This window comes from Caretta caretta, chromosome 2 (genome assembly GCF_965140235.1).
Source record: "Caretta caretta isolate rCarCar2 chromosome 2, rCarCar1.hap1, whole genome shotgun sequence".
NCBI classification, from domain to species: Eukaryota; Metazoa; Chordata; order Testudines; family Cheloniidae; genus Caretta; species Caretta caretta.
The window spans coordinates 97,472,624-97,489,584 of NC_134207.1; the positions used below are offsets into that span (position 1 = coordinate 97,472,624).

General features: G+C 39.8%; 1 protein-coding gene across 3 annotated transcripts in view; it reads left to right on the top strand.

Moving 5' to 3' along the window:
- Positions 1–16,961, top strand: part of DOK6 (docking protein 6) — a 453,595-nt gene that overhangs the window by 186,743 nt on the left and 249,891 nt on the right. For 2 of the 3 annotated variants that reach the window (XM_048840153.2, XM_048840155.2), the window contains exon 2: positions 12,310–12,417. The exons of the other annotated variant lie outside the window; for it this stretch is intronic. In XM_048840153.2, the coding sequence (XP_048696110.1) occupies positions 12,310–12,417 (108 nt within the window). The remainder of the gene's footprint in view (positions 1–12,309; positions 12,418–16,961) is intronic. 3 annotated transcript variants of the gene reach the window in all.

Sequence of the window (16,961 nt, forward strand, 5' to 3'; positions counted from 1 at the left end):
CAGTTCTCATGGTCATTAGTACAACTTCAGTCTGATTACCCACATTGTCTTTTCAGCCCTGAAAGGACATCCTTTCTAGATGTTTGGAGTAAAGCTGTGTTGTTTTCCATGGAAGAAAAGTAGGAGGGAATTTTCTGTCATTTCTCTTCTATCTAGAAATCATTACAATTTCTTCTCCACAAGCAAGTTTGCTTTTATAAGTAGTGTCTTTCTGGAAATTCTCACCTCAAACTTGCCATAGTAGGTCCAGTATCCTGCTTCTGGCGGTGATCTATGCACAATTTCAAGCTGTGTAGAAAAAGAAAAGAACCCACAGTGCATCTAGTCAATTGTGTAATGATCTAGTACTAGTTATGAAGTATTATGATTGTTCTTAACAAAGAGAGCCAATCTTACTTTGCAATCTTACTTTGCAATCTTTACTTTATGATTGTTCTTAACAAAGAGAGCCAATCTTACTTTGCAATAGAAACCATTCCCTGCTGCAGAGAGCTTATTTTCTAACAGATACACAGTAGACAAGATGCCCTGGGAACGCTGTTGTCAAGGTTCCTCCCCCACTCTGAACTCTAGGGTACAGATGTGGGGACCTGCATGAAAAACCTCCTAAGCTTCTCTTTACCAGCTTAGGTCAAAACTTCCCCAAGGTACAAAACATTCCACCCTTTGTCCTTGGATTGGCCGCTACCACCACCAAACAAATACTGGTTACTGGGGAAGAGCTGTTTGGACACGTCTTTCCCCCCAAAATACTTCCCAAAACCTTGCGCTCCACTTTCTGGACAAGGTTTGGTAAAAAGCCTCACCAGTTTGCCTACAGGTGACTACAGACCCAAACCCTTGGATCTGAGAACAATGAAAAAGCATTTAGTTTTCATACAAGAAGACTTTTAATAGAAATAGAAGTAAATAGAAATCACCTCTGTAAAATCAGGATGGTAGATACCTTACAGGGTAATTAGATTCAAAACATAGAGAACCCCTCTAGGCAAAACCTTAAGTTACAAAAAAGATACACAGACAGAAATAGTTATTCTATTCAGCACAATTCTTTTCTCAGCCATTTAAAGAAATCATAATCTAACACATAGATTACTTACTAAAAGTTCTAAGACTCCATTCCTGGTCTATCCCCGGCAGAAAAAACATATAGACAGACCCACAGACCCTTTGTTTCTCTCCCTCCTCCCAGCTTTTGAAAGTATCTTGTCTCCTCATTGGTCATTTTGGTCAGGTGCCAGCGAGGTTACCTTTAGCTTCTTAACCCTTTACAGGTGAGAGGAGTTTTTCCTCTGGCCAGGAGGGATTTCAAAGGGGTTTACCCTTCCCTTTATATTTATGACAGCTGTGGATTGTTTTATTCTTTATATTCAGTATTATTGTTGGCTCACTATCAAGAAAGGATGGGAGAAATTGCCTGACTCCTCTTCCTGGCTTCAGTGAACTTGAGGGAAAGACTCCCATTGACTTGAGTGGGAATTACATGGCTCGGGGACTTGGTGATTTGCTTTTCTCCTGAGGCATGGACTGTGCATGACTCCTGCATTTGGGGAGGCTGGGGGCAAGCGCTGGAAGCTCCCTAGAAGTAGGGGGGCACCTGTGCCTGGACTGTGGCCCCGTCCCTGCCCTGAGGCCCACCCCCACTTGGCCTCCTCCCCTCCAAGGCCCTGCTCCCTCTTGGAGGAAGGGGTGGAGAGGCTAAAGCGTCAGGTAGGGAGTCTCAGGGGAAGAGGTGGAGCGGGGACGGGAAGAGGTGGAGCGGGGACGGGAAGAGGCAGAGCAAGCATGGGGCCTCAGAGGAAAAGGCGGAGCAGGGATGAGAAGAGGCAGAGTAGGGCCAGGCAGAGTGGGGACGGGGCCTCAGGGTGGAGTGCAGGTGGGGTCGTGGCTCAGATGCCCTTTTAGTGGGCAGTGCTCCAAACGCGGCGGGCTGTCAGGCCTCCAAAGGGAGGTGTGCCGCATCCTGTTTGTGGAGACTTAGCCTCCCCTGGCCTCTTATATCCACTGCCCATGCCCTGAGGCATGAGTGATTCATTTATTTGTTATCCTTAGAATTTTTGTGGTTAAGAGCTGCTTTTAACTCCCCTTAAATAAAACTTTTTAAAGCAAGTGTTAGATCCTCAGCTGGTGTAAATCAGCGTGGTTCTAGTGAAGTCAGTAGAGCAGCACTGATTACTTCAGCTGAGGACCTGACAAAATAATACTTTAGGCAAAGGAAAGGCTATCTCAGCCTGTCTTTCATCTCCTCTCTTTATTTTTGCCTTAATGTATTTTAACATGATGCAGATGAAAGTGGTGATGATGCCAGCATGATAAAACCTGAGTTTAATTTGAGTCAGGATTCTGTTTTTAGTTTACCTTCAGGTTATATGTCACCTCGTAGTCCACCTTTTTTTAAAAAAGTGTAGGCTCCCAACCATTACTGACCTAAATTGTGAACTTCTTCACCGTTAGTGCTTTTAATGGAACCTTGGTAGGTCTTGAATAATCATTTTAATATCTGAACAAAGTTGTGCCCCACTGAACCTGAGGGATGGAAAAGTAATTAACCTTTTCAATAAATGATTAAATGTAAGTCAGAATATTGTTATATTGATGCATTACTGGGATACAGTCAATGGGTTCACTTAGCAAAAATGTCCATAAGTGATGCTTCAGTGGCTGTTTCTGCTCAGCTACAGTTTCTTAAGAAGATAGGAGCTTGAGTCACTACTTCTCTGGAGAGATGGCTGCTGGTGACAGTCAATCAGAGGTTCTCCAAGTTCCCTAAGACTGGTGAGAGTGGCAATCAGCTAGATTTAGGACATGTCAACATGTACAGCACTGCAGTGGTGCAGCTGTACTGATGCAGCTGTGCTGCTGGAATGCATCTGGTGAAGATACTATATGCCAGTGGTCCCCAACACAGTGCCCGTGGGTGCCATGGCGCCCGCCGGGGCCTTTATATGTGCCCGCCGGAGAACCGCCTACCGAAATGCCCCAAGAAGCATTGCCGTTACTCGGAAGCATTTCGGCGGGGACACTTCTTGCTGCTGCCGCTTCTCCGGCGACCGCATTTCGGTGGCGGGGTGTCCAGCGCCTGCCACAGTCTTCTGGGAATAGCGATATGCTATTCCCACAGAAAGATTGGGGACCACTGCTCTATGCTGATGGGAGAGAGCTATCTAGTTGGCTTAATAAAACCACCTCCGCGAGTGGCAGAAGTTATGTCAGCGAAAGAAGTTCTCCTGCCAACATAGTGCTGTCCACACCAGCGCTTATGTTTGTGTAACTTATGTCGCTCAGGGGTGGGTGGTATTCATACCCTTTAGCGACATAAATTCTGCCAATATAAGCTGTAGTGTAGACATAGCCATAAAAAGATCAGATGATATCTATCAGAGAGATTCTTTTAAGTGTTGTCAAAAAGAATTCTCAATGTGTAAACTTACTAGCAAAGCAGAGAGTTGAAAAACTTCTCAATCATATCCTTGAAATAAAGTGAGGTTATTTTGTAGGAGTATTCTCTCTTACATAGTAGATACTTGCTCAGGGACTTATGTCAATGAATGGATGCCTGTAAAAATGTGTTGGCTGTTTAAAACACTTTCAGAGTTTCATTATTAGTTATCGCTGAGGATATGAACTGACATTCATTCTGATTGTTGCCTAGGCCCCAAGTTATTTCTGGCTCAGTAGCCTTGTAAATGAGTGCAGAAGCACTTAAGAACTTCAAAAAAAAAGTGAAAAGGGAGTATGTCGCTGCAAAATCCACATCGTTCCCATCTATAGCTTGCTATCATCATGTATTATTTTTAGCAGACAAAATATTTTTGCGTCTTGTACCTTCCAGAAAATGTATCTAGTATATGGATTTTAATAGGGGCTAAAGTTGTGCTGTTGTTTTCCCCTAACATCTCCGTATTTGACTTTATGTATAACCTTGGTATTGATGAAACCACAGAGCTTACATCAACATGAATGAAAGTGGTTCAGTCACTGGCCAAACAAACACTTGCATGTATTATTTAAGTCAACAACCTTCAACGAACATAAAGTAATAATCAAGAAATCAGTAAAACAAGCTGTGAAGTTGCTGTATAGAACAGGGGAGGCAATAGAACAGTTCCCAATCTTTTCTCTGCTCAATTAATGGTGCTTAATGTCTCTTTCTTATTATGTAAAGAACTTTTAAAGAACAACTGTAGATGATCAGAAAGACAGTTGAGAGGAGTACTATGGAGTGGTGCTTCTTTCTGCAAAGTTTTTTTAAAAATTGTGTCGGGGAATAAAGTTACTTAAATAATTGGAACAATCAATTTCCTTTGCTATTAGATGAACTATTCTGTGTCCCTCTTCACTAATAGAAGTTCTTGACACCTGATTCTGCCACTCTTACACATACTGAGTAGTACTTTACTCATCCAGAGAAGTACTACACAGTATTAGTGAGGGTTGCAGAAATAATTCTTTGTTTAGCACAAGTGTGCTTTGTATAGCTGCACAGCATAAAGTGATGAGGGAACCTGACTCAGGGATAGTCTGATCAGATTTGACTGTCTGAATGAAAATCAAATGAATTTGAGAAGAAAAGGGCACTATTTTAAAAAAATACACTGCTGTCCCATAGAAAGAACCATGAATATTTCCCTGGTTCAGTGCCAATTGTTTCAGATTTGCATTGGACAACTTATGATGGCCCTTGTAATTATGATACTAAATAGGAGGAGGAAGAGAGTGTCATGTGCTTAAAAAGCATTTTGTGTCACCCTGCTAACCCCTCTGGAATTTCCATAGGGAAAAACTATAATATGCAGTTAGACATAGAGCATGTTAGTGCAGTGTTTTGAGTTTGTCTTCGTTTACCTACAATATAAATACTTAAGGCATTTTCCCTGTGCACTGGGGGCTAGATCCAAAAAAGGGACTTCAAACATCAGTGCTGAATGTTTAGGCACTCTGTCACTAAGTGGAATCCTAAGCCTAGAGTTAGTTGCCCAAGCTCCCTATACAATACATGGAGAGAGTTAAACACTTAAGAACGGGATCCACACAAGCCAACACACTGAGGACATATGCTAAAAGCAGAGACATAAATTCTTACAGGGAACACTAAATATTATATAGGCAAAACTACAGGCAGTTATAATATTTCTCCTACTGTTAAATGTCTGACACTGAAATCTTTCACAATTGCTACCAAAATTAGTTGTGAACTCCCACAGAATTTCAAAAGCTTTGATTCCTAGCCAGTAATATTTATTCATGTTTATTTAACCATATGTCTAATGCTTTTACAAATTTTCGGGCCAAACTCTTCTGGTGCAAATAGAGGAAACTCTACTGAAGAAAATGGAATTGCACCCATTTACTCCAGCTCTGAATGTATTTTCTTAGAACCTGGCCCAGAAAGTATAAAACTTCAAAATATAAAGACATGCTCCATCATGCCTGCTCCTTTCATAAAAATAACCTATGCATTGAGCATCCTCATTCAGCATTTGCATTCTTCAAATCTCTCTTCCCCTTTCTAAACAGTTGCAAAAGAGCAAAGGTAAATGTCAACAAATATTTCTGATGGTTAATATATTCAGGCAATGACAGATCAAGGTGGAATCATTTCTATGGTCAAGGACCCTCACGTGAAATATCCTTCCACCAGCCATTTCCCTTTTAAATATGAGGACTACTAGTTTCCACTGATCACAGATGTGAAGGTGTCACACAAATTGAAGTGATTACTCCAGTATCCAGGTTCCAAACCATTTAGAACTTTGTAGGTCAAAATCAGCACCTAAAACTACCCATGAACAAATAGGAAGCCAAAGGAGCATAAGGGCTGGTCCACACTAGAAAATTAGATTGACCCAGCTATGTTGCATAGAGATGTGAAAATCCACACCCCTGAGAGATGATGTTAAGCCAACCTAAGTCCCATGTAGACAGTGCTAGGTCGATGGAAGAATCCTTCCATCCATCTAGCTACTGAATTACTGGGAGGCAGATTTACTACAGTTACAGGAGAATCCTTCTGTATGAAGCATCACTTACTCTGGCTTCTGAAGTCTGCTCCCGTGAATGTATTTAAAGCATCCCGAGGCCTAACCTCATGCAGAGGCCTAATGAGGGTTTCCTTAAAGATAATTGTTTGCCATGTTTTGGGTGAAACCATACAATCCCTATGCTCTCAAATGAACTCACATAGAAAAATAATAAGACAAAAACACTGTATTACCCGTGGGGTGAACACTTTTCACAAAATGATCACTTCATATCTAACTTCTCAGTCCTCATCCTCAAAGGAAACCTGCACAACACTTTCAAAAGATGAGGCTGGGAGCTTAAATTCATAAGTTTTCTGGACCCTAAAAATCATGGTGTCAATAAAGACACTGGATTTATGGCTTATTACAACAACCTCTAACCCTTGGACCAACCTTTTTTGTCCTCACTGCAGAAATGTTAACTGGTCACTTCACCTTGAATGCTCTCTTACAGTATGGATTAGCTACATGTGCTAAACAATCTGTTCCACCTTGTATTTAGCTTTGACACTGAGTACCTTTCCCAGACTTCAAGAAGACCTTCCTGGAGCTCGAAGGCTTGTCTCTTTCATGAACAGAAATTGGTCCAATACAAGATATTCTCTCATCCACCTTGTCTCTCTTAAGGGTAGTTGGCACTGAGACCTTTGGAATGGAAGTACTGGCAGTCTTCATCAATGGGAGCCCAAAGCCTTTTTGCTGAACTTCACCAATATAGCTCACAAGTTGTAGCGCAAACCTTCTGCAGCATCTACAAAAACTAAGCAAGTGACAGGGTCTGAAATTCAAGCAAAGAAGATGTAATAGTTATTACTGTGAAACTCTGCTTTTTCCCCACACTGGCAGACAGCTTGAACTAGCTTCCGGTGATTTTTATCTACATAGTAATGCAAATTCCTCACAGTGAGGGAAAATTTGACTCATTTAATTGGAGGCCAGCCAAATTAACCATCTGGAACACTTCTGCTATGCAGGATCTAGCTGATGCTTTGGATCCTATCCCACATAACCGTGACATAAAACAGGAAAAAATATTTTGTCAGAGTCAGCACAAGGCCGCACAGTCTACTGCTACTGCTCTTGCTGACATCTTTTTTGTTTCATCTGTCTCAGTTTGAGGTCACCTGTAAAGTATCCATGAAGGACAATACTGATTAAGAGTATGTTTAAAGTCCACTGCATTGAAAATATAGAACATATGGTGTGGTATTCTGTAGGTTGAACAGTATTCTCCTTCAGACCCATCTGTCAGAGCACTGATCCCATTAATCTTTAAGGATAGATCATCAAAATGGGAAGTTTCACCCCAAGCCTAAAGTGGAGGAGACAATTGTGCATTTCACCATTACAGGGTGTAAAGAATCTTCGGAGAAAAGACTGACCTCGAAAGAGGTGGGATGGATTGAAAAAGCATATAGGCAGAACTTGAGAAGACTCGCATCCCTGCAAGGCAGCACTGATGAGATTCTCACTACCAAAGGAGCAAGATATAACACGCAAGTTCTTGCTAAACCAGAAATGTAAACCACTGGAAATCGGGCAGTCATCTGGTGAGCAAACAGAGCAAAAAAGCATCAGAGAGCATAGCACTGTTGCATTTAGTGGTGTGAAGGGGAAAAATACTCTATATCTCTGTGTATTCACTTTAACTTGCATACATGGAGATTTGCCATGTTGTAACATTATTACCAGGAGATTGAACTTGTGGAGGTGATGTTACAGTTTCAGTGAAATAGCAGTTCCCCTGCTGACACATCAGTTCAGAAAGTACTGTCTAATGAAGAGGATACATGAAGAAATGACATTACACTAAGGGACATGAAGGGATATGATGGTACGTTGCTTTCCTCACAGGTTAGATAGCATTCCCATTTTCAGAAGCACAGTTGTCACTTTCCAAACCTGAACAGAAGAACCAGCAACCTCTCTTGTCTTGTGATAAGAAACATACTTGCAGACCAATTCTTGAAGAGCCAATAATTTTATCTTTTCCCTTAATGTTTTCTTAAATAAACACAAAGTGACACTGTAATGTAATTAGAGTATTTTAAAGAGAACATTTGATTTATTGCATACCTAGCATTCATTTGAGATATTGATTCCATCTCATTGCCATGGTTTTACTACAGTATATTAATTTAAACTTGATTCCTACACTGAGATCATTATGAATAGCTTCTACAATTGCTTATACAGCAAACTCAACACACTCCTGATAGTGTCTACGTTCAGGGCAATTTACCATTAGATCCACCCGCTGGCAGTTGCACCAGTGCCAAATTCAGAGTTAATATAACCTCCCTACTCCTACTTGATATTCCCCTGCTTATACATCAAAGGATCGTAGTGAATTAACTAAACGAAGGCCACAGGGGTTTAACTAATCCACTTTAAATTCACACCTTTAGTTAATTTGGATCAATTTTCCTGATTGTCCAAGTGGAGATATGCCTGAAAATTGTCAGCTCTTTGGGGCAAGGACTGCCTTTTACTACGTGCATGCTCAGTGTCCAGCACCTTGAGGTCCTGATCTAGGTTGATAATAGAAATAAGTAATCATAATAACAATGGAAATGTTTTGGAATGCTATCAAAATAATTAAATGACAAGTCCATGTCAATATTACTTTTTTATTTTTGCATAATGTGTTTCTCTCTTAACTAGAATAGAAAAAATAACTGATTTGGAGTTTCATTCATAATCCAGTCTAAAGGTTTTTTGAAGTTCAGAAGTTGCATTACTATTCTACGTTTTGTCTGGAAACAGAAATACCAAAATACTGTAACAAAGTTTTTTACTAATACTTATCACCTACATCGTTCTTTTTACCCATAGGTATCAAGGATGTTTATATAAACTTTTAAATACTGGGGGATAAATTTTGGTTATGGTGAAGTAAATGGCAATTTTGCTCTTGACTTCAATGGAGCCAGGATTTCACTTTAGATCTATTTAAAACAGAGATGGAAGTGACCTCCTTGATTCGATGGGTACACTAAACTGCTGAGGAGGTGTTGATCACCCACAGCAGCACCCTCCTCCCTAGCACCGCAGCCCTAATCCTGGTTTATGTGGGAGGGGAGGCCCTGGAGCGTGGAGGGAGTTTGGACAGCAAGCCTGACCCACACTCACCCCACAGCAGTGGCTCCTGTCCCTATGCCGTATTTGAATGAATATGTGTACATGTTTAGCAAAATAGAACTCTCTTGTTTATACTTGTAAATGAGGATACAGGAAGGGTCCAATCCTGCTATATACCAAGGCTCTCTTGAGAGGTAATGAGCATCTTCCACTCTCATTGACTACAATGCTTGGACCCTAACAGGATCTTCTAGTCACGCCAGGGATAAGTGCCTATAGGACTCCATGGATGAGACATTTCTGCACCCCATTTTATTTTCAGTAATATGTCATTCAGTCACGCTTTCAATATCTCGTCCACCTACAGCACTGGGAGGATTTGTCAGGATCCCCAGCAGCACTACAGCTATAACGAAAAAAAAGGAGGTAGACGGAGGTTTGTGTCTGGTGTTCTTGTTGAGGTGTTCAGTAAACCAAGATGTGTATTTTAAAAAATGGGTTCAAAATGACCAAAGTCCATGTTTGAACAATAAGAGGATAGCAGTAGAAATATACTTCCGAACACCTGACCGGGATGGCAGTGGTGATTGTAAAGTGCTCAGGCAGAAAGCTCAACAATAATTTGCAATTTCAGCTATACTCATGCTGACTGGGTATGTGTCACCTCATGAAGGAATGCAGAGAGAAAATTTCCAGATACATTAAATGACTGTTTCTTGGAGCAGCTGGTCCTGGAACCCACCAGGGGACAGGCAATTCTGGATTTAGTCCTAAGTGAAAGGCAGGATCTGGTCCAAGATGTGAATGTAGATGAACCACTCAGTAATAACAACCATAATGTAATTAAATTTAGCATCATCGTATGGGGGAATACCAAAGAAACCCACTGCAATAGCATTTTACTTCAAAAAGGGGAGCTACACACAAATGAGGAAGCTAGTTAAACAGAAAAGGAACAGTCCAAAAGTGAAATGCCTGAAAACTGCATGGAGACTATTTGTAAACACTATACTAGATGCTCAAACTAAATATATACCCCAAATAAAAAACAAAAAAAATGAAACCAAGTACCAAAAACATACCACTGTGGCTAAGCAGCAGAGTACAAAGGCTGTTAGTAGCAAAAAGGCATTCTTTAAAATTTGGAAGTCCCAAATCTTGGTGAGAAAAATGGAAAGGAGCATAAACTCTGGCAAGTTAAGTGTAACAGGATAGCAACACAGGCTAAGAAAGTTTCTGTGTCCTTATCTACTTGTTGTTCAAATTCTAACATTTTTTTAAGTACATCAGAAGCAGTAACCCTGCCAAACAGTCAGTTGGGCCGCTGGACAATTGGGGTGCTAAAGGAGCATTCAAGGAAAACAAGGTCATTGCAGGGGAAGCTGAATGAATTCTTTGCATCAGTCTTCATTCCAGAGGGTATTGGAGAGAGTCCCACAGCTGAGCCACTCTTTTTAGGTGACAAATCTGAATAACTGTCCCAGATTTAAATATTAATAGAGGACAGTTTGGAACAGATTGATAAATTAAATAGCAGTAAGTCACCAGGACTGAACAGTATTCACCCAGAGTTCTGAAGGAACTCAAATATGAAATCGCAGAACTGCTAACTGTGGTTTGTAACCTACTGCTTAAATCAGTCTCTGTTACAGATGACTGGAGGTTAGCGAATGCCACACCAATTTTTATAAAAGGCTCCAAAGGTAATCCTAGCAATTACAGGCCTGTAAGTCTAACTTCAGTACCAGACAAAATGGTAGAAACTATAGTAAAGATCAGAATGATCAGACACATAGATGAACGTGGTATGTTGAGGAAGAGTCAACGTGGTTTTTGTAAAAGGAAATCATGACTCCATATTGGACTTCTTTGTTGGAGTCAACAAGAATGTGGAAAAGGGTGATCCAGTTGATATAATGTATTGTACTTTCAGAAAGCCTATTGTACCTTCAGAAAGCCATGGGCTCTTAATCAAAGTAAGTAGTCATGGGATAAGAGGGAAGGTCCTCTCCTGGATCAATAACTGGAGAGAGGGGAAAAGGTCAGAATAATCAGTCATTTTTCACAATGCAAAGAGGTAAATAGTGGGGTACCCCCAGAATCTGTACAGGGACCTGTGCTATTCAACATATTCATAAATGATTTGGAAAAGGGAGTGAACGGTGAGATGACAAAAATTTGCAGATGACAGAATATTACTCAAGCTGTTTGGTAGCTTGGGGGGGAGTGGAGAGCAGCAAGCGGTGGGCGGGCAGGCAGGGGCCTCAGAGAAGGGGTGGAGAGGGGGCTGGAAGAGGCGGAGTGAGGGGTGGGGCCTTGGGGGAAGGGGCAGAGTGAGGGCAGGGACTCAGGGTGGAGCAGGGGCCTATGAAGGGACAGGTAATAGAACAGAAAATATCATAATGCCACAATAGAAATCTGTGGTTTGCCCACACTTTGAATACTGTGTGGAGTTCTGGTCACCTCATTTCAAAAAGATAAATTAGAATTGAAACGGTATAGAGAAAGGCAAAAAAAAAATAGAACAGCTTCCATAAGAGGAAAGATTGAAAAGACTGGGACTGTTCATCTTAAGGAAGAGGTGACTAGGGGGAATATGATAGAGGTCTATAAAATCATGAATGGGGTGGAGAAAGAGAATAGGGAAGTGTTATTTACACATTCACATAAACACAAGAACATGGGGTGACCGAATGAAATTAATTGGCAGCAAATTAAAGCAAACAAAAGGAAGCACTTCTTCACAGAACACACAGTCAACCTGTGATACTCATTGCCATCGGATGTTGTGAAGGCCAAAAGTATAACTGGGTTAAAAAAATAATTAGATAAGTTCATGGAGAATAGGTCCATCAATGCCTGTTAGCCAAGATGGTCAGGGATGCAATCCCATGCTTTGGGTATCCATAAACTTTCCACTGTCAGAAGCTTGGACTGGACAAGAGAGGATGGATCACTCAAAATTGCCCGGTTCTGTTCATTTCCTCTGAAACATCTGGCACTGGCCAGTGTCAGAAAACAGGATACTGGGCTAGATGGACCAGTTGTCTGACCCTGTAAGGGTACTCTTAATATCTTTAAACCGAGGGCTGTTTTATGAGAATTTCTTCCCATGGATCAGCTGAACCGTATAATTTAGGACTCTAATGTTAATGAGCTTACATAAGAAAGCGAGAATAATAGAGTTCCTTCATTTTGCTTGCAGATTTTCAGGCGATGCTGGTTGGTTTTCAAGAAGGCTTCTAGTAAAGGACCCAGAAGGCTAGAAAAATTTCCAGATGAAAAAGCGGCATATTTCAGAAATTTTCATAAGGTAGGTCATGCCCTCCTACAAGTGTACATCTGCTTGGGCATAAGGTGCTTCTGATATGTAAACTCTGGATAAAGATAGCATGACCAAGCTGAAGGGTGTGATCCTGAGATCACTGAAGTTAATGGTAAAATTCCTATTGATGTCAGTGTTGAAGAATCAGGACTTTGTTTCTGTCCAGATAAGCAAAAGAAGTTTATTCTCTTTGATATAAGTATCTGATCTCTACATTAATGTTTGCCTTGAAAATATGAGACTGAATTTACTAAAATTTTGTACAAGGGTGTTTATGTCAAATACTCAACAATTATAAATTAAACATCAAACCAATTTCAGAAGATGCTAAATGTACTGGTTGTAAGTTCTAGTGAGATCAATACTGCTGGAATATTAAACATAATTTTCATAGAAATCATAATTTTTCATAGAAAACAGCACAGTGGGGATTTTTTTTGAGAGAGAGAAAAAAATCAGCATTATTACTAAATTGGCAGTTTATTGAATGAGTTCCTTATTGCTTTCTATTTGTCACAATCAGTTCTGTGGTGGAACCCAAGATATTTGAGAATGGGCTTTCCATTCCTTTTGCTCCAGATTCTTAACTCGCCAAGTGGTGCAGCAGCAATGTAATAATAAAATGACATAATACGTTTCATTTCTATAACCATCTTCTGTCCAGGGATCTCAAAAGGCAGGATAAACATTTGGATTTAACCTCACAACAGCTCTATAAATTAGACATTACCTCACAGTTAGACATTACCTCATTAGCTCAGGGTCAAACTGAAGCACAGAGGTGACTTACCCAAGATTGCACAGTGAGACTGTGAAGGACTCAGGAGTAAAAATCCAGATCTTCTGAGATCCCAGTCTTGTGCTTTCCGTCACAGGAGGACAAATTCACATTTCAGTTCTGATGAACTGGGTCCACCTTTTGGCACCTGTCACAAGGGAAACAGATCAGGTGGGTCACCTACTATTTCCTGGTGGATATTTGTTCACCATCCCCTTTTCCCCACCCAATACACAAATATTTGGCATTAGTGGAAGTCGCTGTTAATGAGAGGCCCAGTACTCATATAACTATGATGTTGTGGGTTAGGATCAGAGCTCTGTAAGGAATTTTCACATTGCCCAGTGCAAGTCACTGATCTAGTATTCTCATTCTTAGATGTACCAAGTCCCCACCAAGCAAAAATAGTCCTCCTCCTCTTTAAAATGCAAGTGGGACAGTTTGAATTGGAGATGTAGGGCAAACACCTTCCCCTTCTTTCTGGGCTGCTATTATTGTCTATTTAAATTCTCTTTAAGTAACGTTGTAGTTTTTGATATCTAAAAATGACTACACTGCTTTATCATTAATCAGAGGCAATTATGTCCACTATTGTTCATTTTACTGCATTAACATGATTCCTCTATATCCCTTTATGTACTTTATATTCCATTTATTTCCATCAAATATCCACAGATGGCTCACAACTGACAACAAGAATGACTTGCATAGAAAACAGCTGTGATGTCACAATAAAATTACATCTCCAGATAGTGAAATAAGGAGTAGGAGTAGACAAACTCTTCAGAAGCAAATATCTCTTTTACTTGAAAATGTCTTTATTGATGAAAAAAGCAGGACAGGATTTAAAAAAAATAGATTAAAATGACTAATATTTAGAAGTACCTTTCATCCAGAAGGCACCAAAGCACTTTTCAAGATGATTTGTCAGCTGTATATTTTATAGAAGAAACAATTATTTAATAGGGCATCAAAATAGTATAGTCCTGTAGGACAGGATGTGAAGAGTAATACCTTGTCCTGTTTCCATGAGTGGTGGAATTTTATTATGCGTGGAATATATGTGGAATATAATTATCTAAGTACAAATTTAATCATGTCACCAGGGTGACATCCCCACTTTGTAAAAATTGTCATTAAATCAGTACACACCACAAGCAAACAAGAGTTAGAGAATTTACTTCTCATCCACAACAACATTTCAGAAAGCTTCCATGAGGCACGAGTAGCTTATTAAGAAGAGCTTAATGGCAAGTAGTCAATGGGGGGAACTTGGTTTCTTTCTTTGTTAGATTTGTTTAGACATCTTCTGTTCATTGTGTCAGACTGACCCTGTGGAATGATTTTGATGTGTGAGCTTGGTGTGACTGGTATAGATATTATTTTTACAGATTACCAGTCATTTTGTGTTGGAGTTTATTGCTCTCTCTGCAGTTGTGATAATTGTTTAGTTAGTATTCTTATTTATTATTTGTATTACCGTAGTGTTCAGAAGTCCTTATTAGACCAGGATCCCATTTGCTAGGTGCTGTGTTCTTGTTTTGGTATTTCTTCAGATCTAGTTTCTTGACACATAATTCTTTTGTAGCTAGTACAAGATTAATTGTCTTTGGCTCAAGAAATAAGATGTTAACCATAAGGGTTTTTTTCTTTGTCTCTACACTTGAGATTTTAATAAAATATGGTCAGTTGCATTGTAGCATTCTAACAATGCTAAATATGGATCCTTTTAAAATTTTTGCTATTTGGACAAACTTCTGCTAATTCATTTTGATTGTCTAGTAAGGGCTTGAGGTGATGTGATTGAACTGATGTGTATATATATATATATAAAAAGGATAAAGCGAATCTCGCAAATTTAATGTCAGTATTTGTTATTAACTCATCTAGAAACCCAGCGGGAACAAATTATGAAATGCAACATGTTGTGCAACTATTCAGTTTCAAGAAAAAATAGAAGTGGTCTGCTATTCAGTGGTAATCTTTCCCATTTAATTCAAATAGATCTGCACCAACTGCAGACTGGAGGCAATTACGAATATCATGAAATTTCAGAGATTATTTTGCATTCTGATTCCTTTACTGAGTGCATATTTCACCCATGGATACCATATCTTTGATGGCAGCATTCACAACTGTCCAAAATGAGACATTTCGGACTCTGTTCTTATATTTTTCAGTACCCACAGGTGCATTGTTGATTATGCTTAGCATTTCTTAACTCATGCTGTATTGTATTATGACACAATGTCCTCTGTGTAGAAATTTCATCTCTAGTACCAATATGCTTTTGTGCTTGATAACTGATGGTGGTGGTTGTTTTTCCTCTCTGTCATCTGTCTAGGGTTAATCTCTCAATCTCTTGTAAAATCAGGTCATTTTGTATTTTTTTCAGCTAGTCTTATCAAACTTTTTCAAAACAGCACATGAATTATATTTATTTCAGTGTCTTTTTCCCACAGTTCCTTGCTGTCCCTATTTATAGTTGTTCTTTAAAGAATACTGGCATAAAGAGCTCCTTACCAAGCCTATGTTTCACAGATAAGGAAGCTTTTGCAATTTCTTGATCACTTTCTGAATTTTAGGTGGTACTTAGAACAGTGGTTTCTTTAATATGGATTCTAGTGGTTTATGGCATGTCTTCCCTCAGCTGATTTCTTCCTATTAACATACTTATAAAACAGCTCCCAACAATGCACAACATTGTCAGCATTTCTTTTTTAATCTGAGCATACTTCTGTTGCGTTTAAATCAGTGCTTAGGAACTATTCACCACTGGACAGTTGTCTTGGAGAACAACAGTCCCCAGTCCAGGTGATCTTGCACTGATTTTAGGCTCTTCGTTAATATCAAAGTATTTCAGAACAAGTGGTTCCCTGACAAATTTAAATTCCCTAAGGCATTTTTCTTGCAATCATCCCTTGACAATCTGTACTGTCCTCAGATGACATAATTTGAACATTTATTTGTGAAAATTGAGTGATTTTTGTTTGTTATAAGATGTGAATTTTAGGCCTCCATATTTAGGCACTTTCTATTTGCACAGTTACCTATCCTATGTCCACTGTCCTTTTTAGAACATAAGAATGGCCATACTGGGTCAGACCAAAGGTCCATTCAGCCCAGTATCCTGTGTTCTGACAGTGGCCAATGTCAAGTGCCCCAGAGGGAAAGAACAGAACAGGTAATGATCGAGTGATCCATTCCCTGTCGCTCATTCCCAGCTTCTGGGAAACAGAGGCTAGGGACACCATCCCTGCCCATCCTTGCTAATAGCCATTAATGGACCTATCCTCCGTGAATTTATCTAGTTGTTTTTTTAACCCTGTTATAGTCTTGGCCTTAACAACATCCTCTGGAAAGAGTTCCACAGGTTGACTGTGCGTTGTGTGAAGAAATACTTCCTTTGTTTGTTTTAAACCTGCTGCCTATTAGTTTCATTTGGTGACCCCTAGTTCTTGTGTTATGAGAAGGAGTAAATAACACTTCCTTATTTACTTTCTCCATACCAGTCATGATTTTATAGACCTCAATCATATCCCACCATAGTTTTCTCTTTTCCAAGCTGAAAAGTCCCAGTCTAATTAATCACTCCTCATATAGAAGCTGTTCCATACCCCTAATCATTTTTGTTGCCCTTTCCTGAATCTTTTCCAATTCCAGTATATCTTTTTTGAGATGGGGCGACCACATCTGCACACAGTATTCAAGATGTGGGTGTATCATGGATTTATATAGAGTCAATATGATATTT